Raw genomic sequence first — 26,876 nt, 5'->3', positions numbered from 1 at the left:
TCGATGCGTAAATTGCGTATTGCAACCACTGCACGTGAGGCAAATCAACGCAACCGGAACCGAGTCCTAAACCGGCAGTGAGGACGTTCTGAAGCACGAGACTCGGGAGGAGTATTTTTTTGTGTTTGTTTGTTTTTTTTCCTGAAATGAACGTCACCACATTGTGGACTTTCCAAAATTCTCCATCAAACTAAAAAAGAAGCATATTAAGGTAAGCTGAAAATGAATGATCAAGCCTTTCGACAAACGTTATGAGTTGAATTTGTTTGCTGTGCGGAAGCGTGGACGCTACACACTCCATGTTCATGCTTCGTCGTTCGCCGCTTGGCTTTGACGCCTCCTTCTTGTTGTCAAACAAATACGAAACCCACTCTTGCTTAAAAATGTATTTATTTCATAAATAGAAATGTACTTTGATAAATGACAGTATAACATGACGAGAGCTATGACAGACGACAAACATCATCGGCTGACTGACAGGAGTGATGAAAAGTCCGCCAGTAATTTCCTGTTCGTCTCCACGCTGAGCCACAAAAACACCGATTGGTTGACATTTGTCATTTTTCCGTCTTATTGAATAATTGAAGCCCTCCTAATCTCAACTCGTTCCAAAGCAAACGTGGGAAAAAAAGGCCCATTTCCCAATTTAGATTTCACAGCAAAGTCACGGAGCAGTGTTGCGTCACGTATCAGAACCTGTGGAAACTTCAAACTCGACACGGAGAGCATTCATATCACAAGAAAGGCTTTTCCAGTTAAGTACCAATGTATTCGTACCGAGATATTAGGTCTTAATTAGACGGACGGGACATGATTTTGGTGGTGGTGGCGGGCAGCATTCGCATGGCTGAGAAATCATCTCCCAGAAAAAAAATAGCTTGGATTCTCAGGTGAATACTAAGCAGCTTTTAGTTCTCCTTGATGACATAAAGATGGAAAAAGTGCTGTTCTTTATTAAACTTTGGAACGCCATTCAGTTTGGTTTCTCCAACTATTTGGAATTCAATATCTTGAACACAAGCAAAAAAAAGAAAAGACTAATGAATATATTGTGCACAAAAAAGGATCCATTTCAGACATTTTCCAACATGAACTTGGTTTGACATTTTCTTTTCAAGTTACGTGACAGGTCGAGTTGAACCGCAGAGTCTTATTATTTTATTTTTTTAACCGTTTCAGATTATTTTCATGCCAAACAAGAACCAGGTGGAAACTGAGTCGAAAACGAGAAAGCAAACGCGTTATTTTCCAAAAAACACAAAACAACAAAAGATGAACAAGGTGACCCGCGACACAAAATGGCGTCCGAAAGGAGACGGAAGAAACATTCGTCGGTCGAAAGTCGGCGTGCGTCGCTCGGGATTAGCCAAGATGTCTGCCCGTTCGCTGAACCGCCATCGATGGCATGTATCGGAAGGGACGATGGAGGATCACGACCTTTGGGGTTGACGGACAGACGCCTTTTGGTCGCAGAGAGTGAAGAAGGCCAAAACAAAATGGCCACCATGTTCCTGGGAAAACAAAATGGCTTCCGCGACGCACTTTGAGGTCAGGAGAAATGGAGACAAAAAAAAATCCGCGCAAGCACCCGTGAGGGTAGGCACAAAAACACAACGCAGCTCTTTGGTATCCAGGCGAAAGGAGTCAGCCGGCGGTCCGAAGAGGCAGGAGGGGACCGGCGCCGGCTGCCGGACGTCTTTCAACTGTTTAGGCCCCCTTAAGCGTCCTTTGGTTTCATGGGCGGGTCCGGGTCCGGCTTAGAAGAGCGGGTGAGCGAGCGCCTGACGGGGGACGGCGTAGCTCAGCAATGGGTGACCTCGATGGGAGACGGCGGCGTCAGCACACTGCGATCGTTGGAGTACAAGTTGTCTGCGTTGGCCCAAGTCCTGAAAGCAGTACCACATCAGTTTTTGTCCATCAAGCCTTAAAAGTTTGGAAGACGCAAAGAAGTTTTTTTCAAGAATCCGGGGAGGGGGGAGGGGCGAAATCTTTGGACGATGTACTTGGCGCTAATATGAACTGATGACCTCTCGTTGAAATGGCATTTTGATGCGATAATGACAACTTTTCCAAGGTTAATGAGATTATTCCTCGGGACTCGCGTAGGCGGTGGTCATGACGAAGGATGGTCAGTATGCGCGCGCACCGAGACGAGCTCCGTCCGTGTCCAAGGGGGGCTACAACTTCCATGGACTTGAGTTGCCATTTATTCGGGAATGGAAAATATGATGTGGAGCGCCATTCCCCAATTTGGCTTTTCTCACTTGGGTGCCGATAAAGCGCTGGTCAGACCTCTAGCTATGTTTTGACCCTTTCTCTCTGTTTTTCCATGTTAGCGCTTTGTTACAGCTTCAGCTATTGTTAAAGTATCGCTTTACAAATCAATGTGTATGGTATTTTGTACATCCGCCCACATTTCAAGCTCAGATAAGTCCAGACCCATTTAACTTGGGAATTAACTATTCTTTTTTTTCTGATAAAAGAGGTGAGTCTACGCTTCCTTATGCTGTATTGAATGTTTATGTCGTCCTTAAACCCAATATTCTGTGGGTCCTGCAATTTGAGTGAAAATGACAAAAACCCTGGCACATCGTCTGGCAGTGAATGAGTTCAGATTTTTTTTGGCGCCAACATGCTCACAAAAAGTTCCCAAAGAGAAAAAAATAAGAGTGTGTCTCCACGTAAGGCAAATGTTTTGATCGCAGGGGCCGCATATGGAACATTGGAAGGATGGACGTGCCCCGAAAAGTGCGGAAATCGCAATGGGAAAGCCTTACGACCGTCCCACAATGAGGACAGCGGCAAATAAAAAAGGAAGAGAATCAAAAGAATGGCCTTTGAACAAGGGACAGTGGGCTTAACAGTGAGCGCTGTGAGGTCGGTCACGTGGCAAATCAAAGTGCAGGACCCCCCGCCGCCCACCTGTTTGCACGTGCGGACGCGTCGCAGCGGTTGCTAGCGCTCGTCCAGCGTCGGCTCACTTGCTCCAGGAGGCGAGCCGTCCGGCTGCAGCCGCTCTGCCCGTGTTGGTAGCAGCACAAGGACTCCACGCAGCCGAGGGCCTTGGCCTGCGGGGTCCACAAAGACTGCAGGGGAGAAGGAAGAGGAGACGTCGTTAGCGACGCAAACAAAGCCACCGTCATATCGCTCGAGTCAAGAGAGGATTGGTCGCTATGGGCCGGGGGGTGACGCGAGCAGCCATGCCACCAAATGAATGAATGAATGAATGACACAAAAGCAAATTCAGACAAGAATTTGTTGTGGTTGGCATTCGTCCGCCATGATGGACAGTCTCGGATCCGAGCCTCACGCAAAAAACTCTCCACAGGTCAAATTATGGTCGCCGTGACGCGTCAATCGCGACGCAATCTGCACGGGAAACCAACGACGGTATCAGTCAAGGCCAACCCCAACCCGCCCTCGTTTGCCTTGCGTTTCCAAGAAGCGCCACACCGGAAGACTGCGAGCAAGAAAATCCCCTGCGCTAAATCGCTTGGTGGACAAATCTGTACGATTTTTGGCAAACTGCATCAAAGCCACAAATGCGACGCTTGAAATTCCGATTTTCCTGAAGTGGTCTCGTCTTGATTACGGTGAACCGACCGCAGTCGTATTAGCATCGACATCGATCGATTCCATTCGCGCTAATTTCACAGAGTCATCTGATTGACCTTAAAAACGGCAATCAACCCATTCGCTGCCATGGTTTTTCTTGCGGGGGTGCCGATAAAGCGCTGGTCAAACCTCTGGCTATGTTTTTTTTTTTTCCACGAAGGGGTTGCATTAGCCTTTTGTCCATGTTAGTGCTTTGTGACAACTTCATCTGTTATTATGTTGTATTTTGTACATCTGCCCCCATTTCAAGCTCAGATAACTCCAGACCAATTTCACTTAAGAATTAACTCTTTTTTTTTTCTGATGAAAGAAGAGAGTCTAAGGTTTCAACCGCTGAATTGAACGTTGATGTCGTCCTAAAACACAATATTCTATGGTTCCTGCAATTGGAGTGACAACGACAAAAACCCTGGCGCTGGAATGGCGGACACCGAATGCGTTAAAACTCGTGCGTAGATGCAGCGCGTTTTTCGTAATGCTAAAAATCAAGTAAAAATCCAAAGTCCAAGAGCGAACATGCAGCAGGATGCAGGCGGCAAGACCGGATGGGAAAAACATGAGGGCAAAGTGTCAGCGTGCCAAGCGTATGTATTTTCCCTCAAACGGCGGACGGGTGGCCGAGTTGAGGCTTGGAGGAGGACGAGGGTTACTACCTAAGGGGGGCGTCGAGGGCCACGGGGAGGATAAGCAGCTAGCGGGTGCCAATTGTCCTCCCCTGGGCGCCGACGGGCCTTAAGAGCGTCAGATTGTGGGCCCTTTTCCATCTGAAGGACACAAGATGGCCACGGTGAGCGCTGACAAAAGAATACCGCGCTCTAGCTGAGGTGGTAACGTTGCAACAGACACGTTTCGGCGTCGGGTGGTTTTTACGTCCGAGCTGCTTTAAGATGGCAGGAAGTGCTAACCTCGCCATTTTGCCATTTGGGGGATCGCAAAGCCTTGCTTTTAAAAAGTGTTGAAGCCTCTGCAAACAAATTACTAAAGGGGTCACGCCAGAAAATAGTTGATCAGTGAATCTGCGTGAGTGACAGTAAGATCTGACCATGTTCTTACGACTCTTCAAAATAAAAGTACGTATATATATATATATATTTATTTTTACGTAATAGACTGTGTACCCAATTATGACGTTTTGCCAGTGACTAAAATTTGTTGAGCATCAACAATGACATTCCTTTTGATATTAACTCATTCGCTGCCATTACAAAATGTATTCGGGAATTGAAAAGTGTATTTTGGGGTTTTTCTTGCGGGGGTTGCCGATAAAGCGCTGGTCAGACCTCTGGTAATGTTTTATCCCGTCCACGAGGGGGCAGCATTTTGTCCCTGTTACAGCTTCAGTTGTTGTTAACGTGCTATATCAATCAATCAATGTGTATGTATTGTAAGGTCTTTTGTACATCCACCCCCATTTCAAGCTCAGATAACTCCAGACCCATATAACTTGGGAATTCACTTTTTGCCAATGAAAGAAGAGAGCAAGGTTTCTAACACTGTATTGAGTGTTTATGTAGTCCTAAAAGTCAATATTCTGTGGGTCATGCAATTTGAGTGAAAATGACAAAAACCCTGGCACTGGAGTGAACACATTTATGCACATGGTTTGGCAATTATGTTTCTCCCTTTTTTAAGATGGCCGTCAACTTTGCGAAAAAAAAAAAAAACATTTTAATCTGTCATGTTTGTTAACACAGAGCGTGAAAAAAAAATCTGCTCTAAGAAACAATCATTTGGAAGAATTGGAGGCGGCGGACCGCGCTACTTCCTTTCAAAGTGTACGAATCTGAAAAATAAATGTGGCTAATTGTGCAGAAAAACCGTGAAGAAACGTTGAACCTTGAATTTGGCTCGTTTGAGAAACGGGAAAACCCGTCCAAGACGGACACCGATTTTAGATTGAAAATGTTTTTTTAACTAAACACCCGTTTGACTGAAACTCTACTACTATGCAAAATAACTTTCCAATATGGCGAAGGGGGCGGGGTCTGAGTCTTGTTCGTCCGGTGTCCTCTACCTAATTTTGCTCAGCTGATTCTTGGCTCTGGAGAGCGGTTGAAGAGCGATGAAGTCGTCCCCTATTGCCACACAGTTGGAATACATCTACGTCGGAGGAGGTTAGGGGAGGAAGCAAAGCAGAACAGACAGGTTACACCCTCCAGAAAACCACGCACAAGAGGACAACAAATGTTAGAGCGCACACAGGAAAGAAGTGAAGATAGCCCACACCCAACGGCCAAAATTGGTTTTGTTTTGAGCGTAACCAAAACGTGTACGGTGTAAACATGCAACCCTGAGCGTAGTTTTCTTCCCCAATTTTAAAATATGAAATTGTGACATCCGCATAATGAAGTGATCAGTTTGCAACAAACCGGGAAAGGTGACGACGGCAAGCGGAGGAAGCACCGCCAGGAAAATTCCCAGCGGACAAGTCAGCCCATTTCCAACGCGGCTTGTGCGCCACCTTGTGCATTTTCTGGCCGCTACGTTGGAGACGCCCAGACGCCTCCAATCGATACGGAAGGACTTCTTGAATCGATTGCAAACATTTATGCTTTCCTCTTCAGAACTATTTGTATCATATGAGTAACAAGAAAGCGTCTTCTCCCAAACTGAACTCTCTGAAGCCATTGTTTTGATTCTGGAGCAAGGCAGTTTGTGAAGGACTATCCTGGCGTCTCAAGCTCATTTGTGGCAGTTTTGGGACACTCATTTTTATTGGTGTTTTGCATTTGACTCAAAATATCAGCCTGCGTGTTTTGGCTATTTTAGATGCTATCAAACGTTTTTCTGATGTCAGTTAGCAAACAAAAAAAATGGCGTAACGTCATTATTTTTTTGAGACATGAAAAAATGCCCCATTTTCCATTTCTGCCCCCCGCCCCCTACCTGACTCTTCTGCGTGCCGGTGGGCCGCAGATGTCGGTAAAACACCTTCTTGAGCACGTCAGGAAATAGGCACGTGATGACCACGATGAAGATGGCGAACCAGGCCGAGCCACTGGAGAGCAGTTGGACAAAGACGAAATACATGTCCTGGGTGTGGAGGAAGGGCCTGCCAGAGGGAGGGGGGAGGAAGAGCCAAAAGCTTCTCAGCGGATGAAGATTCAGTACATTCCACATCCCGGGCCATTTTTTTGTTACCAGATGATTCCACCGTAGAAGAGCGAGAAGATGAAGTAGAAGGCAATCGAGCCCCACGTCACAAAATGGTTCATCCATGTCCAGAAGTGAGTCTCCAATGCCAGCTGTGATCGGTCCAAGCAGACGCGGCCGGAACGGTGTTAGAAGACAAGCAATTCTTGACCACACTGGTGTCAAAGTCAAGGACCGGGGGCCAAATCTGGCCCACCGTATCATTTTGTTCGGCCCGCCAAAGCAAATCACACTTGGGAAATTTCATGATGCTTGCTGAAGTCCAAACCAAAATTTCAAATTGGCGGAAATAAACCACAAAAACAGTCATTATTTTTGACTTCAAATTTGAAAACTAGTTATTCATGAATTTATTGTGCGCTCTGTATGTAATCTGTGGAAGGGATGAAACATTGTAATGGCTTCCCCAAATTCAGAATGGCCCCCCCGAGAGGAAACTGTAACGACAATGTGGCGTGACCGCGGAAAAAAATGACTTTGACACCGATTTGCAAACAAAAACATTCAATCGGCCAAATTGCATGTAGAAAATACCATTTGAATGATTTACCTTTAGAGTGACGGTGATGACCATGACGGTAAACACCAAAGTCCCAAAAGTCCAGTTGCCCAACATCTAAAAAATATTTGACAACAGAAATTTGATCTGCAGTTTCCATTATGATGACAATTATTTCCTGCTGTACATAAATCGCGATTAGTTACGCAAATGCTTGTCTCAAAACTTTTTCTTGCCTTCGGGCAGTAGGCGGGGGTCACCCTGAACCTCTTGCCGGCCAATCGCAGGCCACGTGACAATAGTCATCGGTGCTCAAACTCGCACGTAGGGACGATTTTAAAGTGTTCAAAAACAGCCTGCCAACCATGTTGTTTTTTTTGAATATGGGAGGAAAACCCACAGAAGAACATGCAAACTCCACACAGGGAATAGGTTTTACTTCCATCAATAGTGACAATTGGCTAAAATCATTTCTAGTATCCGGAAACAAAATAATAAACTTTTTAAAAGGAAGAAAAAGGGGGCGGGGACAGAAAGCATTGAAATTGTAAAGCAATGCTTACCAGCTGCCTGTTAGCTCGCAAGATCTAACAAACATGCACGGCATGAAGGCAGGAGTCCACCAAAGATGGCAAGAGAAGAGAAGTGAGAAAAAAAAGTCAGATTAGGATGACACCAATGGAAAACCGAGGTAAGATGAAATGTGGAAATTGACAATCGGGGGGGAAGAAGGGATGACCGCAAGGGTGTCATGCCAAGCGGGGCAATCCACAACATTCAAATCGAAGAGACGCGATACTCGGGAGGAAAAAAAAGCTCATTGCATTTGCACCGGGTGGGTGTCCGGGTGTCCACTTTTGAGATCTGATGAAAATGGTGGCGCATACGCACCTGGCCGTTGCCCATCAAGGTGGTGTCTTCGCCCATCAGCGCGTAGGAGCCAAAGAAAAAGACAAAAGCGTGACCAAAACCCAAAAGCGTCCAGTAGAGGAACGTCCGCAAAGATAACAGAGCGTTCCTGCTGATGTCTCTGAAAGACAAACGTGATCAAGGTTGGTTTTGGTTCGGGGCCGCCACAGAAATGGACTAAATACCACTTTCATGGACAGCGCAATAAACAAAAAAATCATTGGCACCGCCCTACCCACTTTCGAGGAACAAGACAAAGGGCACGGGGAAAAAAAAATCCTACTGGACCCTCCGCACCCTGCCCACCACCTTTTCCAGCGACTCCCCTCAGGCACTGGCTAGCGGTCCATGCGTACCTGTACAGGACGGGTTTGGTCTGCAGGACATGCGGATGGACGAGTTGTTCAAACAGACTGTAGACCAGGATGGGCAGTGAGGTAAAGCAGATGTTGTACAGCGTCAGGTAAACGCTGTCGTACAGAGTCTGGAACACAATCGGTGACAGCGAGGCAACGCATGACTCGGCTTTTTGATTTGAAAATCATTTGAACACATTCTTTACAACTTGCCAGCGTGTCAAATGGGGGTTTGCGGACACAAGGCCGGAATGTATATGGTGCTGACATATCAAAGATGGCCGCACTTTTTGAAGTAACATTGACATGAATAAACTTTGAACCGGATCGCCAATTCAGGTCTTGCACAACATAAAAATATACAGTTAACATCCGAGTTACGACCGGGTTCCGTTCTGACAAAACCGTCGTAAGTCGAAATCCATTCAAAATGGCCGACGTGACGTTGACACGACAGGATAGTAAACCATGTCCATCTGTTGTTTCTCTTGAATACTATTATATGCCAAACTGTTTGGAGTTCATTTATAAATGTAATAACATTTAGTGTCATTTTTATCATTTTATAGTTCGTATTATCAATTTTAATTGGCGTATAACTGTACCTGTAATGTATACAAAACTCTTTACTGTATAGTTCATTTATGAATGTTGTACTTCCCCCTGCTAATGGCCAGAAGAGGTCACCCGACACACGCGCTCGGACTCAAGCGGACACCGAAGGAAAAAAGCAGATGTTGCCGAGACGGTATCTGCACTGCATAACTACTGTATTGAGTGTAGTCACGCAATAGATTGCTGTGCGAGTGTGTGGCCAAAATTGTAGTACGCGTTGCCGGCTGCTTGCGCGTTGCGGTGCCAGGCGGTCGTAAGTATGGATGGTCGTAACTCGGATGTTACCCGTATATAATAATCAAGAACGCAGACATAAAAAAACTTACTTGCTGTGAAAACAGGCAGAAGAACTGGTATAAAAACTGCGGTGTGATAAAACACACATTCTGAAAAACAAAGTGGAAAGTTGCGTTGAATCTACCCAAAAAAAAAAAAACACAAATTTGAACGTCCTGCAAAGCGACAAAAGGAAGAATTTGGTGTGTGCGTACCTTATAGAAAAAGTATTGCACGAGGGTGGCGATTCGAATGTAGTAGAAGTGACCGTGGACCAGCAGGAGTTTTGCCAGAAATCGAAATCGGGCAATTGCATAGTCGCTGTTTCTCACGGCCTGGCGACCTTCCTTTCCCATAATTCCTGCGAGGGGACAGAAAGAGCCACACACACACACAAAAAAAAAAGGTCGGACGGAGGGTCGCCATCTTTTGGCGAGTCAAACGCGGGCGGGTGCTTGTTTACCGATGCCGACGTGGGCTTCTTGAATCATACTGACGTCGTTGGCTCCGTCCCCGACGGCCAAGGTGATTGGTTTCTCTGGGGAGCTTTTTAAAAGTCGCACCACCTGAACAAAACAAAAAAAAACAATAAAAAATAACCCTCAAAAAATAGTGAGACTCTTGATTCATCAAAAAAAACAAAACCAGATTGAGTTATTCCCCCATATGTAAAATGTCTAAATAAGTGCTAATGTTGCTACCTTGGCCTTCTGCAGGGGGGCCATGCGGCAGCAGAGCACCGCCAAACAGTTTTTACAAACTTCCATAAAGAGTTTTTCGTGTTCCCTCAAGGCCAAAGACAAACTGTCTCCATCCACCACCAGTCCGTGCTGGATCACGTGGTCTTCTTTCATCCTACAAAAAGTCAAAGTCAGCTTTATTGTCAATTAGTCTGGCGGTGGAGAAATTCACATTTCACAGCAGCAAAGTTATGAGTTGATGTCACCTTCGAGCCAGTTTGCGGAGCTGCTCGGCGCACTCGCCGTCCGAGCGCTGCCGCAGCAGCTCCAGGATGTTCATGCTTCGGTGGAAGTGGCCGCAGGAGAGGCTGACGCTGACCGCCGTCTCGTGTTTGTCGCCGGTCAGCACCCACACTTTGATTCCGGCCAGGCGTAAGGACTCGATGGTCTCCTGGACTTTGTCTTGGAGCCTGGGAACCCAGATGAGAAGAATGACCCTGGGCAGATGTTCGGGTCGCGGAGGGGCGGGCTTCCTACTTGTCTTCCACTCCCGTGGCTCCAAGGACGTGCAGCTTTTTCTCAAGGTGGCTAAAGGCCTGCCGGAGTCGCTCTTCCCTCTGCTGCAGCGCCGTGCGGGCGCTCCTCAAATGCTTGTCCGCCTCCAGATACTCCTCCGGACTAAAATGGCGACAGGCGACCACCAGGGTCCGTAAACCTCTCTGCATCGTAAAAAAAAAGACCAATCGGAAGAGCGAATCCGCTTGCGATAAAATCTAAACATTGCTCGATTTGATTTCAGTGTGCAGAGTGGCATCGTCCGCTGCATTTTATTGTATTTTTTTTTCATGGTTGGATGTGAAACAAGGTATTTACTCACCAAGGCAAACTCATCGACGTGAATTCTGGTCTTTTCTATCTCACCGCTAGTGGCGAAAGGAAGAATGGCCGACTCTGCTCCTTTGGTGAACAGCACCTTGCCGCCTACAGGTTGAAGCGACGCAAAAAGAAAAAGGTAGGCGTCCGTCAACTACAAATTCGGGTACATATTATTCAATCATGATCATTTTTTTAAACAGACATTGATGACATTACATAATGGCAAATGTTTCGGTTTTCAAACAAATCAATTTTCAAAGAGATTTCTGGAACGGATTATGGTCGAAAACCCAGGTTTGACTGTACAGTGATACCTCAGCTTACAAACGCTGTAGCTATTGGACTTTTCACTTTATGAACATTAAATTCACGAGAATATAATATTGGCATACAAAGTATTTTTCGGGAAACACAAAGAGCGCCGCAGTGGATTCCGGACGACTTTTCCACACCCAATTTCTTTGACAGATGTGGTTTGTTATGGAGTGGATACTTTTGCTTTTTTGGGAGCGAAAAAGACCCCACCGCAGGCTACTGTTGAGCCAAAGTGGACACAAAAAAAAATGACGGTCGAGCAGAAGAAGGGGATCATCAAAAAACACCAACGAGGTGTGCATTTGTGTGATTTAGCGTCCCAGTACCGGTATGCTAAGTCCACCGTTGCTACGTGTGGCTAAGGGTGATTCCGTGTTGTCTAAGCAACGGTCTCAGGCAATAGAAGAGGTTGAAAAACTTCTGTTGATTTGGATTCACCAAAAGCAGCGAGCAGGGGACAGTGTGAGTGAGGGTATTATCGCCCAGAAACCACAGCAATTTCACTCAGAGCCAAGTCTTCAAGAGCCAACGACGTCGACCATCACAAAGGTCAATAAAACAACTTTATTATACTGTACCGTTTATTTCTTTCATAACAATACAATAGCACATTTATTATACATAAAATAAGATATATTTTGTGTAGTTTTAAGGCTTATTTAGTAAAAAAAAAATGTTTTAGGGGGACCTGGAAATGGATTATTCTCATTTTTAATGGTTTCCTATGGGAAATTAATGTTTGGAAGACACACTCTTCACCTTACACACACTTTCTGGGAACCAATTAAGTTCGTAAGATGAGGTATCACTGTCGTAAAAAATATCTTTTGAGTTTTGTTCCTCAGTTTATGCGTCATTTCAAAAGGAATCCAAAAACCGCGGGTACCTGAAGGGCTCTCGAGGATGACGCTCATCCGTCTGCGGTTGGCATCAAACTCTAACACATGAAGCAGTTTATATCTGAAAATGTAAGAAGAAGAATGGTTGATTTACATTTGCAGCGGTTGGGAAAAACAAGGGCAAACGACAACTTACTTCTCCGCTTTGCCGAATGTTTTGATTTGCATGATGTCACCTCTGATCCCGGTAAAAGTCACCCCGATTCTAAGGATGCCATGCAAGCAAGCGGCGTGTTAGAAAGTGGGGTGGAATGCCCACCCAGCCAACTCACTCCAAGATTTCATGTAACCTCTTGGCTGCCTCCACTAAAGCTTTCTCATCCGGCGAAGCGGCGTAATATTCCATTTCGGGGGAGGAAAATCCGTTGATGTGCGAAAAGGGATCTCCGGCGCCGGCGAGGCAGTCCGGCTGGTCGTAGCTGATCTGGACCGTGTGACACAATGAAACCGCTTGGAGAAATAAGAGTTCCTCTCCATCCTGAGTGGTGGCGGGAGACGAGGAAAAAAAAAAAAAACAGACTGTTCATGTTTGGATTTTTTCATTCAAGACACGTATGACGTGTGTGTGTGTGTGTGTGTGTGTGTGTGTGCGTAGATTGGCTTTTACCAAGTTTGGCGCGGAGCCATCTGGCGAATCGTCCCTCCGACCCTCCGGTACAAGTTTGCCATTCACTTCGCGATATTTGATCCCATTGATGGAACACTCCCGGAATTGCATTTCGTTTTCCGTTAAGGTGCCCGTCTTATCGGTAAACACATATTCCACCTGTCAAAAATACAAAACATAGCTTCTGTGTGGCTTCAAAAGAAAAATCTATAGTTAACAAGTGACGTATTGACAATACAAAATGAAAGACACCGTTTGCATTTGCACGTAATTAATTTGAATGATTAACTCATTCACTGTCATTCCCGAATGTATTTGTGAATTGAAAAGTGTGCCCTAGAGCACACCTTTGTTCAGATTTGTTTTTTTTTTTTTCTTGCAAGGGGGCGGGGGCTGATAAAGTGCCCGGTCAGACGTCCGGCAATATTTTTCCTTTCCATGAGGGGGCAGCATTTGCCTTTTGTCCATGTTAGCGCTTTGTTACAGCTTCAACTGTTGTTGTATTGTATTATCTACAGCCGCCCCCATTTCATGCTCAGATAACTCCAGACCCCAAACAAAAAAAACCTTTTTTTTTTAACTCTTTGTAGTCCCAAAACTCTTAATTCTGCGGATCTGCAATTTGAGTGAAAATGACCAAAACCCTGGCACTGGATTGGACACATTTTTGCACAATTGTCTGTCAGTGAATGAGTTAATATGCGATATTTTTGGGCTAAGTGCACACTTAACACTTTCAAAAAATATATATTAAAAAAACTAAATAAAGCAGGTTATCTTGATCTGCAATTGTTAGCCAGTAGCATTTGCGATTTTGATGTCAGCGAGAGTGGAGCACCACTGTTTTTTCCTACCTGTCCCAGTTCTTCATTGAGGTCTGAGGTGTTGACCTGAGCTTTCTGGTCACTCTCCTCATGGTAGAGGTCTAAATCCCAGCCTATGAAAAAGGAACCAAGGAACTTCTGCATCTCCACAGTAACATAGAGTGAGATGGGAATGATGAAATTGTAGAGAACCAGGAATGCCAAGAAGTCTGAGATGAATTTGGAAATCTGTGGGACGGAAAGGGGGACAACTTGTGTGGGGGAAAAAAATGAATAGGCAGAAGAAGGCAGTCAACGGTTAAGAGCGCAAAAATTTTGAATCAACGCTTGTAAGCATTCCATTATGGAACGGAAAAAGCGACATTTGATGATTTTGTGGAATAAATATGAATGCCACAAATGAAATCCATCTCTATGCGCAATCTTCAGAGCTCGGCGAAAACAATCACGGCAGCGCAAAATATCTGAAAAGCTGATTTGAAGTGAAGGCGACAGGCAAAAAAGCGTTTTCATACGAATAAAAAAAACAAACAAACAAATATATATATATATATATGAAGACATCATTTTAAAAAAGGCAACATAAATAAATACAGTCAAGTCTGGTTATAACGATATTGGTTATATTGATAGTACTGCTTATTACGATACTATTTCTATGAACGCAAGGAGAAAATGTACATGCCGCAGGATGGGATATATCGATAGTCCGGTTATATCGATATTTTTTCCCACTCCCGAGAATATCGAGAGAACGAGACTTTAACGTACATAAAAATAAATACAAAAAATAAGAGCATATGGCAAATACGCACATGCGAAAATCTGATTTTAAGTGAAGGCGACAGGTGAAAAAGGTTATTCATGCTTTAAAAAAAATACTAATAAATAAATAAAAAAAAAATAGAAAAAAATAAGAGGAGAATGTGACAAATACACACATGCAAAAATCTGATTTTAAGTGAAGGAGACAGGCGAAAAAAGTTATTTAGGCTGAAAAAAATATATAAATAGAATAAATTCAAACAAATTAATCAATAAAATAAGAGGATATGGCAAATATATTCCAATCCGATGTCGTTCAGCCCACTTAAGCCCCGACCGAGTGACAAAAGTACAAGGTGGACATGGTACCGTGCTGCTGTTTTTCTCTTGATGGGTCTTTTGGTTGTAGAAGGGCTCGTCCCATTTGTCCTCAGCCTGCCAGGCGTATTTCAAAATGGTGCTGAGGACAGCCTCCACCAGCAGGATGACCAGGTAGATGATGAGGAAGCTGTTCATTGATCTGAGAGGAAAACGGAACTACAATGCAGCCCGCCGCAAAAAATGACCTGCACCCTTGCACTACGCTATTTGATGTCTAATGTTTCATTTCATGTCTCACCAGAATTAAAATTCTCTTGCCCAAAACAAAGAAATGATGAGACACCAAACTCCAATTGAGGAAATGAATACAAAACGATAGCATTGGTTACTTCAAGGCGGTGTTGTCAAATGTAGCGAATGGGATCACGACAAAAAAAAAAAAAAAAAACAACTCACTTCTCCACTGCAGACCGTTTCTGAGACTTGCATTTATAGTTGAGGGCCATTTTGGACTCCATCCCGGTATAAACTGCAACACCTACGCTTAAAACACACCGTGTGAGATTGCTTGTATCTGTCAATATTAACCGAGAGAATAGATGATATCATATAGACATATATGTATATAGCGACTGTTTTTGTTTCTTTTTCCTGCGTTCCCAATCAGAAGTGACGCCGGAAGCATTTCTCAGCTTCTCTCCCGATGGAGTCATGAAGCTAATATGAAGTGTTTAGCCTTAGCGGCTGACTTCACACTGTTTGTGTGAAGTATTAGTGCGCACGTGTTGGCCCGCGTGTGATGCTACGCTCGTTTGTGCCAGCGTGCTAATCAGGCTAGCATGTCGGCTGATACGATGGATGAGAGGGTGCCTAGTTGAATGATTGAAAGCAGTTAGCGAAGGTGTCGGTAGTTGATAATTGTGTTTGTTCAAGATTATCTGCCGTCAGCTAGCAACCTCCATTTTGTTTTAGTTCAGAGCTGCTAATTTATCCGTATCAAATCTCTGTGACGTTTTAAATGGTCTTTCGCTTAAAGTCGTCACACATTGCACGGAGCAAGGCGCTCGCTTGACTCACCAAATATCTCTTTGGTATTTTTCAACCTGGCCCCTCGTAGCAGCAAGTTTTCTGGACCTAGTGGTCTGACATACGGCGGAAGTAACGATCCACGGTGTTAATGAACTAAAGGATGGTCGTGCATACATGTTGTTGGCATTAGGAAATCAATAGTGATACCTCAGCTGACAAACTTAATTGGTTCCCAGAAAGTGTATGCAAGGTGAAAAGTTTGTCTGCCAAACATTTATTTCCCATAAGAAATCATTAACAATGAGACTAATCCGTTCCCAGGTCCCCATAAAACATCATTTTCTACTAAATAAGCCTTAAGACTACACAAAATAGACCTTATTTTAGCCACCGCGCTGCTGTGTGGTTTGCTTTATCCGCCCAAAACCATTTCATATGCCAAGATTATCAACTTGCAAATTTTAAGGAGAAAAGCTAGCTAAAGCGTTCGTAAACGGAGGTATCACTGTAGTCATATGAAAATGTGATTTAAAAACAACTAAATATCACGAGCAGTGGCAGAAAAATGAATGAAAATGTCACCTGACAACATCCTCCCCGTGGTGAGTCACCGTGATTCGACCGACAAATCTGCAAAGGATCAGATCAAGTAAGTCTCTTAGCGGGAGACAAAAAAGAAATCAAAAACTAGTTTGACGTGTGGAATGACCTGTAGAGGTCAGCTTCCGGTTGCTGACACTCCACGACAGCCTGCAAGGTCTCCAGTTGGGACGCTGACTGACAGACGGCCGTCTCCGCTACCGAGTAGTGCGTCTGGAAAACCAACGAAAGATGCTTCAAGTTGACAAAACCAATTTGTCGGAAAGTCAAATGGCTTGGCTATTTGTCAATGAAGAGGCGTCCGACAGGCATAAACAAAACAAAACAAAACAATGGCAATTTTCAGGCGCGCGAGATCTTCACACACCTTGAGATTGGTCTCTCCATCCAGGCTGGCGCTGGTAATGTGACAGGTGCCCTCCCAACGCTCTGATGAAAGCAACACCAGGTCGGCCGGAAAGCTTTCATCTTTAGCCACGCGTACGATATCCCCCACCTGCGCAAACAGCCCACAAAACACACATTGGGGCCTGCCAGTGGACGTGTGAGATCAGGGGTGTCCAATGAATGGTCCGTGGGCCATTTGCGGATCGCCATCCGTTTCCCAGTGGCCCGCCACTTGACGCAATTTTTTTAAAATGATATTTATATATATATTGTTATTTTTTTTTTTATGGGGCGGGGGGACCGTTTGCCTTTATACCCGGATGTTCTTGGATCTTGTCTGGACCAGGCTTCCACTGCGGACAACAAAGACGGGGGCGCCGTTCACCTCGCTGTCGGCTTTGTGCCTCAACCAGTCCTCGTAGCCCTGTCGACCATCAAGTCGGATTTTGCAACAGATCCAACCGGACGACATCAAAACGAAAGCATTGTGCGACATGATAATTCCAGCTAGCTAGCGTTAAGTCGTTACGGTCGCTCTGTGGAAAAAAGGAAGCGGCAAGGCAGAAGTTGTCACCTGTTTGATGGCCGTTACTGTGATGACAAAGAAAAGAGGTAGACCGCTCGTGATGGGGGAAGTCGGGGTGTCAATCATTAACTGGAAAGACAAAGACAGTCGAAAAAAAATCATTCTCATGACTGCAAAGAGGGTCGAGAAGTTGTGCAAAGTTGACCGTTTGTTACACAGGTTGCCGTTTCATCAACAAGACGCAGGCGTCATTTTGAATCCTTTCTTGGCCATAATCCAAATGATTTTGCTTTATGGGCCTGTTTGACTTCATTTTATTTTTGTTCAATTGACAAATGCACATTTCTACCGTTTAAACATATACATTCATCAAATTGTCCGTATATCAACATTTAAGAGTCATGTGTTTGCTTATTATTTTAGGCGTTATGCCATGTCCACGGGCAACTTTTCCAAGATAAATAAAATAAAAATAAAAAGCAGTTGCATCCGTGACTCAATATCAATTGGCCTCGGGCTGAAAAGCCGCCGCAATACTTGGCGTGACGAATTGTGTGTCCACAACGATGTCACGTGACATGAGTGTGTGTGTGTGTGTGTGTGTGTGTGTGTGTGTGTTTACCTGTACAAGGAAGATGATGAGAAAGTAAAAGTTGGCTATCCTCCGGAATTGCTCAAAAAGATTCTTGGGGACAAAATTCCAAATGGTATACTGCAATAGGAGGAGACAAATAATTAGCCAAAGCAGACGGATGGCGCCCACAAGTCACATTCAGGTTAAAATAATAACTACGGACAAATGATTAGCCCGCTAACGTACTAAAGTCAACTAAAGATGACCGCCAATCAGTCTCCCGACCACTTTTAACGTCTGCGAGTTCCAAAATGGCGACGACAAGCGAGCGGTTACAATTTAAGCAATCGTACCTTTGATGATATGATACGGTTGTCGGTAAAACGTTGAGGTATGTAGTGACCACTCTGCGGGAAGCGGTTTGCCACATAAACCGTCCTGGTGTCGCTTTGATGGGGCGGGTCAAAGCCCTGGAGGTTGGGGGGGAGGGGGGGAGGTGGGTAAGGGGAATGGAGAGCACAGTTCCGATAGTTATTTGGAGTGGTATCGAAAAGTTGCACTGACAAATCATAATCATAATAATAATACATGTAATTCACAAGCGCCTTTCAAAGCACCCAATGACACTTATAAATAGGCCCAGGTGTGTTTTTAACTCATTCACAAATGTATTATTTATCCGATAAAGCACTGGTCAGAACTCTGGCAATGTTTTTCCCTTCCACGAGGGGGCAGCATTGGCCTTTTTGCACATGTTAACGCTTTGTTCCAGCTTCAGCTGTTGTTAAAGCGCTACATGAATCAATATGTATGTATTGCGTTGTATTTTGGACAGACACCCTCATTTCAAGCTCATATAACTCCAGACTCACATCATTTAGGAACTAACTCTTTTCTTATGATGAAAGAAGAGAGTCTAAGGTTTCTTACGCTGCATTGAATGTTTATGTAGCCCTAAAAGTCAATATTCTGCGGATCCTGCAATTCGAGTGACAATGACAAAAGCCCTGGCAATGGAGTGGACACATTTTTGCACATCGTCTGAGTTAATTGTGAACAGTCGGACCAGGTTTGACAGAAATAGGAAAGTGCAACGGAAGCATTATTTCAAATGTCAGGTGCCGGGAAGGGTGCAGTGGAAACCGAAAAAACACATTTGGTGAATTGAGCGCTGAGTCACGGTTGAACAAAGTGGCGACGATTGCACTTCTACGTTCACGTCGATGGAATTGAACTGAAAATATACACCACACTAAAACTAAGCAATCACCGCTGCTTAGTGACCACTTTCCAGGGTCCTTCAGCACTTGCTACTTTGCGTACTTTAGTCAATGACACACCAAAGTTCTAGAATGTGACCCGGTTTTCAAGATGTGTGTGTGTGTGTAGGGGGAGGGGGTATTTGTGACGCTCAATATTTGCTAAAAAGTGCCATTTACAACAAGAGCCTGCACCTGTTACACTTTCGTTTCTTGTTCGACAACTTAATGCCAGTGTATCATCTTCAAAACGCATTTACTCCTTTTATGATAGTTTATCATAGATTCGGGAGCATAAAAAAAAACCAATGATATCATCGTTCATCACGATAGGTTCTGTGAAAATATGTCATCCTAAAAATAGGCGACGAGCCTTTGCCCATCAGATAAATAGTGGAAATAGCTGCGGACGATAAGATAACTTCTTAACGATTGACTTCTTAATTGTTTAGGATGGGATATGTTCAAAAGTCTGATGCGGCGCACCAATTGTTTTAATTAAATGAGCAGACTTGTGATTCAAATAAATTCCATTTTGATGTCCGCGTTTTAGTCATTCATTCACCAGTTTATAGTTAGTTACAATACAATACATATTGCTTAATAGTTTTGCTTTTTTGGAATATTGCTGTGCCGATGACCATTTTATGTTTGGGAGCCTTTTACTGAGCGAGTTGCTTGTTCTGTAGCCACAAAGGGACATACGCTAAGTCTTCTTGTGCCGGTCCCGAGCCCGGATCAATACAGAGGCTTGTGTCGGGAAGGGCATCCCCCGTCAAAGCTTGGCCAAAACAAACATGCCGATCAAACCTCTGAAGATGGAGGACACTGATTCGCTGTCTTGAAAGGAAAAGCCCAAAGGAAAAGAAGGAGCTGAAGCTGTAACAAAGCGCTTAACGTGGACAACTGTCGTATACAGGAAATAAAGCAGTCACAAAGATGGTAGAAAGTACCAGGGAGTAAAACTAAGTCTGAATCATGTGGAGTCAAATGCCAAAGAGTACAATTGAGTTTTGAGACGGGTCTTCAAGATGGACACAGTTACACAGGTATCCGTTTATTTAGAAGAAAATACATTCGCCTATAAACACCTCAGCGCAAAAAGTTTATCTTACATGTTGTACGGGGACAAATGTGTGTTTTGAACGTACACAAATTAGAACAAAGCTAATCAAATAAGTCGGACGTTCTTTGCTTTGCGTGAATGCGCAACGTCTCACATAAAATCTACCCCCCCCAAAAAAAAAAAAAAATACAGTTGAGTATGCAAATGAAACGTTAACCACGAGCAGTCAAAGCCGGAAAATATGAAGCAAGCCATAAGCACAAAAGCACAGAACGGACAAAAAATGAGAATGAGAACGCGACGGAGACGAACGACGCGGTAATTACAAGACGAAGGACGAAGACCATCCGGGCCGCCGCGTCATCGCAATTTCTCGGACGGTACTTTCCTCTTGGCACGAGAGCGAATCGTACCATAAAAATGGAGCCGAAGCAACTTTAGCAAAAGTTGAGCGGACGAACCAGCCGCTGGGGTTTGCCAGCGCGTTTCAACTTGATGCTGGTCGGAAAGCAACTCGAAGCTAACCTGTTTATTTGACAACTTTTGACAACGTTTTTCCGCCAACGTGACGTTTGCTAGCTAGCTGCTTGGATTACACGGATCCATGTTGTTGTTGGTTTTTTGGACGCGACATCCACAAAAGCTATCTGGCAAAGCGAGCTAACAAATGACCAAAACTAAATAAAGTTCCTTCGCATTTTTTGGTCGTCCAAGTGAGCAAATGTCAAATGGACTTTGTTCGCGAACAACCCCGAGAACGTTCGCAGAAGTCTTACCAGCTGCTGTCGTATCCATCGGAGCATCCTTGCGAGGGGGAGAAAAAAAGACGTCCCGAGTCGCCTCGACAGCCGCTAGCCGCGACTAGCTACTCCGGCAAAAGACACCCCCCGACCCCAAAAAAAAAAAGCGTCCCGCAACATGAACGTTTCCCCCCCGAAGGGCGACTCCTCCTCGCCTTCGCATTACGCCACACATTCACTCCGCGTCGGAGTGCGAAAAATACAAGCGGGCCCGAGTCCCATTGCGAGCCGAGCCGGAAAAAGAGCCAGACGACAGAGCACACCGAGTGCCAGCAAGCCTAGCTGGTACTAGGCTAGTAGTAGGCTAGTAGTAGGCTAGTAGTAGGCTACGTCGCTCCTGTTCACTGTTGGTTGGCTCGTCTTCTTGAGGGCTGATCGGCTGCCGTTTCCAATTGCAGCTCAGTCGAGGCGCTCCGGGGGCGCTGTTGCAGTGCCCCCTGGTGGCCGATAGGAAAAAATACTCCCTTCTAGTCATGGGAATTCCGGCTCCTTTCAGAGAGCCGCTTCTTTTGGCTCGGCTCTCTAAAAAGGTCCGGCTCTTTTGGCTGGCTTTCTCTTTTGTTGCTTAAATTAACTCCAAAAATCATGTAAAATTATGTGAGAAACGAATTACTCATGTAAAAAAATTCTTACACTGTATCAAATATTTTTATTTATATGGCTTTATATGTGCACAGAGTTAGCGGATGCTAACTTTGACTTACTCTGTGGTGACTTTTTGCAGCCATTTTTGGACTCCAGCACGTTCTTTGTCAGATATGATTCTGCTCTGATTCTTTGAGAAAGCCTTTAATAGCCCAACGATGGGGATATTTCCTACTTGGAATTGCATCGGTTGGGTCCCGAGCATGAGTAGATTTTCCGAATCCTTTGTTATCTACAATTGAAAATGGCTGGAAAATCACTTGCAATCATCTGACCCACTTTAGTTTTTTTTCTTTGTAGCTCTATCAAGCCCTGTCGTCTCCCTTTCCTGTACTACTCACAGTGTGCTTCTGTTTATCTAACCCCTTATCACTGCTTCCTGTGTCTGTAAATCTCCCCTCCCTCCTCTACCGCGGATATCGACCAATCACGTGCGCCTTTAACCGAAGACCGGGGAATAGAGGACAAAAAAGTCGGCTCTCATTTCTGGCTCCTTGTTAGGAATCGGTTCTTTTCGTCACTTCAGAGATACGTCTGTGAGAACCGGCTCGTTCGCGAACGACGCATGGCTTCGTGGACGCGCGAAAACAAATCCATAAATGGCGACTGTCACGGTTGTTCTTTCGAGTTTGTTTGATTGATTTTACATCAAGTGTTTTGAGATGATTTGTGAAAGGAAAAGTGCTCTACAAAAAGAAAAATGGAGTTTGTTGATTGAACTCACTTTCATCAATAAGGGGATTTCTGGGTGCCTTCTTCCCATCATCATTCTCCTCGTTATCGTGACGCCATGTTGCTCCTTTATTTTATATTTGTGTATTTACTTTGCATACAAGTTTAACCACAATACTCACTTTATAAAGCAACTATTGACACAATACAGACAGTTCATTTGTAATGTGAAACAAACGAACATGTAAAAAACAAAATACATTTTTAGACTAATTGACTTGGAAAATGTTTTATATTCTCGTGCCCTATATTTGAATCCGAATTTTACCACCATTTTGTGAAACTACATGCGGCGGGGTAAAACGTTAACAACGCACATATTTTTAAATACAAGCGCTTTAGCTTAACCAAGTTTGTGCTCCATTCAATAGCTGAGTTTATTTTTGCTATTGTACCCCGACACACACACACACACACACACACACACACACACACACACACACACACACACACACACACACACACACACACACACACACACACACACACACACACACACACACACACACACACTTTATGCGGAGTTGATGCCGAAGCAGCATGTTTACAGGGCAGATTGGGCAAATCCTGTGCTTAATCCGCTATCTGCAGTCTGCGTTGGGATGCGAGTCGCTTGCACGTGACTGCCGTTTGCTAATCGCTCTTACGCTGCTTTACATAACCCCTGTAAAACCACCACGACTGCCACATCTGTGACTCGTGGCGGGATAAAATAGATCTATTTTGACTACGAGGGCAAGCGTTTGAACGCGATCATCTTATTTTGAATTGTTGTATAGTTGAGAAAATGCTGGAAAGGGGATTTTTTTGGGGGAGAGGGGGGGGATAATTTGATCTGTTGCACAGAAGGAGTTTCATGACTGAATGGATGTGTATTGCATGCATGGAAGTAGATTGCTAAAGACTTGAAGGATGAGTCTGAACAGAGAATTAGAGGGCCCCGTGGTCCAATATGTGAAGTAAGCAGTCATTTTATAATTCGGGAACAGGCTCACAGTGGAGTGCCCTCACGTTGCGCCCAGTGCTTGTTTGAAATTCTGATGCCTGCATGTCTGTAGGCAAGTTCCCAAATCATGCCTGGCTCAATTCCCAGAGTTGTATTCCGAAGCAATACTGTCATTTTACAAGCGCTGTCACCCAATGGAATTATTCATGACGTTTTGTTGGGACAAAATAAATAATGACAGAAAATAGCTTTGTAAAAAACAAAAACAAAACGTTTTGCTAATTGACAAGCTAGTCCAGATGTCTTACTTATTTTGAGCCAACAGATTGGCTTGAAAATCGTATTTGGACCTGGCTGGCGTTTTAGCTGCGTTATAGACATAAAAGAAAAAAGAAGAAGAAATCTAGTGAAACGCATGCAAGTCATTGTTGGTGATTGCAGCATAGCATTTGTTTTTGAGCTGCGGCCACTTTGCTAACCTTAAGATGACCTTTGCCACCGTTGACCGGTCCCCTTCATTGCAATAATCCCCAAAAAACGAACAATAAATATAATGGATGGATTAACAAAAATAAGTAAAAAGATCAATAAAAAATGCATAAAAATATCAAGAAAAAGTACATCAAAAGATAAATAAATAAACAAATCAATAGATACATAGATGAATAACAAGATAAATGGATACATTAAACAAGATAAATAGATTGATAAATAGATAATAGATAAATAATAAATAGTACATACAAAACTAAATGAACAGAGAAAAAATAAACAGACGAATACATAAATAAGCTAAATAGATAACGAAATGTTTAGTGAAGCCATAAACGCATCACCAGACTGCGCTCATTGGCATCAATGAAAAAAACGATCATTTTCACTCATGCTATTGTCCTAATAATTGCTTTGTCTCTTTTTCTATTGAACACGTCCGGGGTGTTCTCTCCTTCTTGCAAACGGTCCACCAGTTTAGGCGCCAGGTTAGCCGCTACTCAATAATACATACAGCCAAAATGGCCGTACGACGGTGGGTCAGTCGGTCGGTTGGTTGGACAGGGTTAATCTTAACCTCAGGCCCGTTTAACCGTGCCCGATCCTCTTTGGAAATACTAAGTGGCTTTCACTCATTAGCGCCATGCAGCTACCCCGATGACTCTAAATAGGCTTCAGGGCAAGTTGTCCATCTCCGTGAGGACTTTTGGATTCCGTTTTGGATGTGTGTGAGCATATTCATGTCTGGATGCATGACGATTCACATCTGTCTCCGTGGAGCACAAGTGAAAAAGGGCAATTTAGCAAATGAACGGGCCAAATGCCAATTGGTCGTTAGCTTCAGACGTGGGCGGGGGGGGGGCGTGGCCTCTTTGGGCTTTGTCTCGAAATGAGCGTCAAATGATGTCCCGTTAGTTTTGGCAATCGATGCCCCTCCGGATGTTGGGAAGGGATCGAAACGTCTGGTCTGGTGTTAGTCTCCCTCTTGAGGTCATTTTGGGGAAGTACACCTTGCACTGGCGGGGTTGTCCAGCCAAAATGAAAAGATTTATTGGCCAATTTTAGGCTATAAATTCATTTTTTTGTCATCCAACACCCTGACCTCACTGATGACCTCTGGCATTCTTTGTAACGCACTCGCTGTCATTCACGAGTCACTAGTCGATAGCTAGCTAGATAGCTAATATTATTATTAAAATTGTATTTTCTGTGTAGCTCTATCTCTTCAGAATCAGAATGAGAAAAGCTTTATTCGCCCCACAATGGGCAAATTTGCAGTCCACGGCAGCAATTTGAAAGGGGGCTGATAGGATAGAAACAAGATATTCTAAGCATAGTCAAATAAAAATGTCAACTGTATACTGTTTCTATTTATAATTGTCTCTTATTTATTATTGGATCTATGCTTGTCTGTGACTGTAAAGTGTCATTGAGAGCTTTGAAAGGTGCTTGAAATAAAATGCATTATTATTAATAGATAGCAAATAGCTAGCTAGCTAGCATATGAGCAAAATTGATAACGGCAGTTTAAGACGAGAAAAAAAAAAGTATAATTGCGGAATGAACTCTTTTTTTTTCTGATGAAAGAAGCGAATGTAAGGTTTTTAACGCTGTGTTGAATGTTTACGTAGTCGTAAAAGTCCATATTCTTTCCGTGTGTCCTGGAATTCAAGTGACAATGACAAAAACCCTGGCACTGGAGTGGACACCTTTTTGCACTAGTCTGACGGTGAATGAGTTAACCCTGCCCGAGACATTTTTGACTTCTTCAGCACTTTTAGCGACAATACTGCGGAGCATTAGGTTCATATCGAATGTTGAAAAGGTGTCAAGAGAAACGTTAGAAGATTTGCAAACGACCTTCAATGTTCTCCACGCAAGAGCCAGAAAGAGATGTGTTTGTATGGCGTTACCGTGGCAACTGTCAGTCTCACCACATGTGTCTTGTCGGGGGGGGGGGGGGGGGGGGACATATAGTGTGTGCGTGTGTTTGCTGTTGTCGTAGTAACACCAGGTCCCGTGTAACCTTGGCTTTTTGCCCCCCCTCCTCACCTTGGGAGGGACGAGAAAGCAGCTGCTGATGACGGCTACGTCTCGATGTGTCCGGACATGCTGGAAATATGTCGGACTTGGACACGTCCGTCCCTCCGTCCGTCCGTCCGTCCGAGGTTGAACCCATCGTCCTTTTCCGCGGCTCAACATTTGGATTTGCGTGAGCGATAGCAGAACCAAGACGGACCGGGTCACGCTTTCACACGTACAACAGCAAATATTTGCACCCGTGCAATCTGGAAAACCTCCACTTGACCCCCCCCCCGTCCCCGTCCCCGTCCCGTCCCCGTCCAAGTTTGCTCAAATCCAAAGGCAGGCGGTAACGTTCTTTTTTTTGCTGGTGCGACTTTTCACAATAAAAGCAGTTTGGGAGTAAATGATCCCGTCTCCCGCGTTAGGAGGCCCGCGAGTCCTCGCGGGCGTCAAGCCGTCCGTCCATCAGCGCTTCCAAGTCCTCCGCTAAATTGTCTGTGTTGCAAGGACCGACCGGCCTTTCTTCTGGGTTGTCTCGCCTCTCTTGCCACGTCACTTTAATCGTCCTGACATCATGTCAACCCCCCTTGCAGGTGTCTGCTTGGACCAACGTGTGGACCGTGTGTGTGTGTGTGTGTGTAGAAGTTCTCATGCTGTTAACACCCCCCAAGTTTCCATAAATATGATTTTCATGTTTGAAATTCGGTCCCAACATGTTTTTTTGACAACGACACTAGTGCAGCGTGTTCTAACGGAAACAAATTCCTTGTGTGTTCTACATACTTGGCAATAAAGATGATTCTGATTCTGATTCTGATGTCTCACACACTATGTCGAAAAACTTGTTCAGCTATGAAATCTGGTCCCCACATGTCGAATGCTTCACACACACAATGTCCCCGCAATATTGAAAAAGTTTTTTTTTCATGTTTGAAATTCGGTCCCCACGTGTGAAATGTCTCACACATGACGTCCCCACGATGTGGAAAACATTTTTTTCATGTTTGAAATTTGGTCCCCACGTGTCAAACACCTCACACACACACACCACGTTTCCACAATGTGGAAAAACGTCTACCTGCTTG

General features: G+C 44.3%; 1 protein-coding gene and 1 long non-coding RNA gene across 3 annotated transcripts in view; one reads left to right on the top strand and one right to left on the bottom strand.

Annotated features, from left to right (window-relative positions):
- Nucleotides 1-372: 372 nt before the first annotated feature.
- Nucleotides 373-21,379, bottom strand: atp11b (ATPase phospholipid transporting 11B). The gene is made up of 31 exons (XM_089001251.1): nt 20,928-21,379; nt 18,180-18,296; nt 17,875-17,964; nt 17,301-17,381; nt 17,043-17,150; nt 16,707-16,835; nt 16,449-16,552; nt 16,322-16,369; nt 15,788-15,852; nt 15,167-15,248; nt 14,759-14,909; nt 13,655-13,852; nt 12,801-12,959; nt 12,484-12,671; nt 12,330-12,398; nt 12,181-12,254; nt 10,981-11,084; nt 10,641-10,822; nt 10,370-10,573; nt 10,125-10,278; nt 9,887-9,989; nt 9,639-9,784; nt 9,474-9,533; nt 8,533-8,660; nt 8,159-8,297; nt 7,831-7,854; nt 7,319-7,384; nt 6,757-6,860; nt 6,502-6,667; nt 2,923-3,086; nt 373-1,886 (listed from the first exon to the last, which is right to left on the bottom strand). The coding sequence occupies exons 1-31, from the start codon at nt 20,952-20,954 to the stop codon at nt 1,802-1,804; spliced, it is 3,519 nt and encodes a 1,172-aa protein (XP_088857377.1). The 5' UTR covers nt 20,955-21,379; the 3' UTR covers nt 373-1,801.
- LOC148895004 (uncharacterized) overlaps nt 11,032-26,876 on the top strand; it is a 68,244-nt gene continuing 52,399 nt past the window's right edge. For both annotated transcript variants that reach the window (XR_016115595.1, XR_016115594.1), the window contains exon 1: nt 11,032-11,115. This is a non-coding gene — a long non-coding RNA (uncharacterized LOC148895004). The remainder of the gene's footprint in view (nt 11,116-26,876) is intronic.

This window comes from Hippocampus bargibanti, linkage group LG07, assembly GCF_051943395.1.
Source record: "Hippocampus bargibanti isolate YZ-2025 linkage group LG07, ASM5194339v1, whole genome shotgun sequence".
NCBI classification, from domain to species: Eukaryota; Metazoa; Chordata; class Actinopteri; order Syngnathiformes; family Syngnathidae; genus Hippocampus; species Hippocampus bargibanti.
This window is presented reverse-complemented; position numbering and strand designations above follow the sequence as displayed.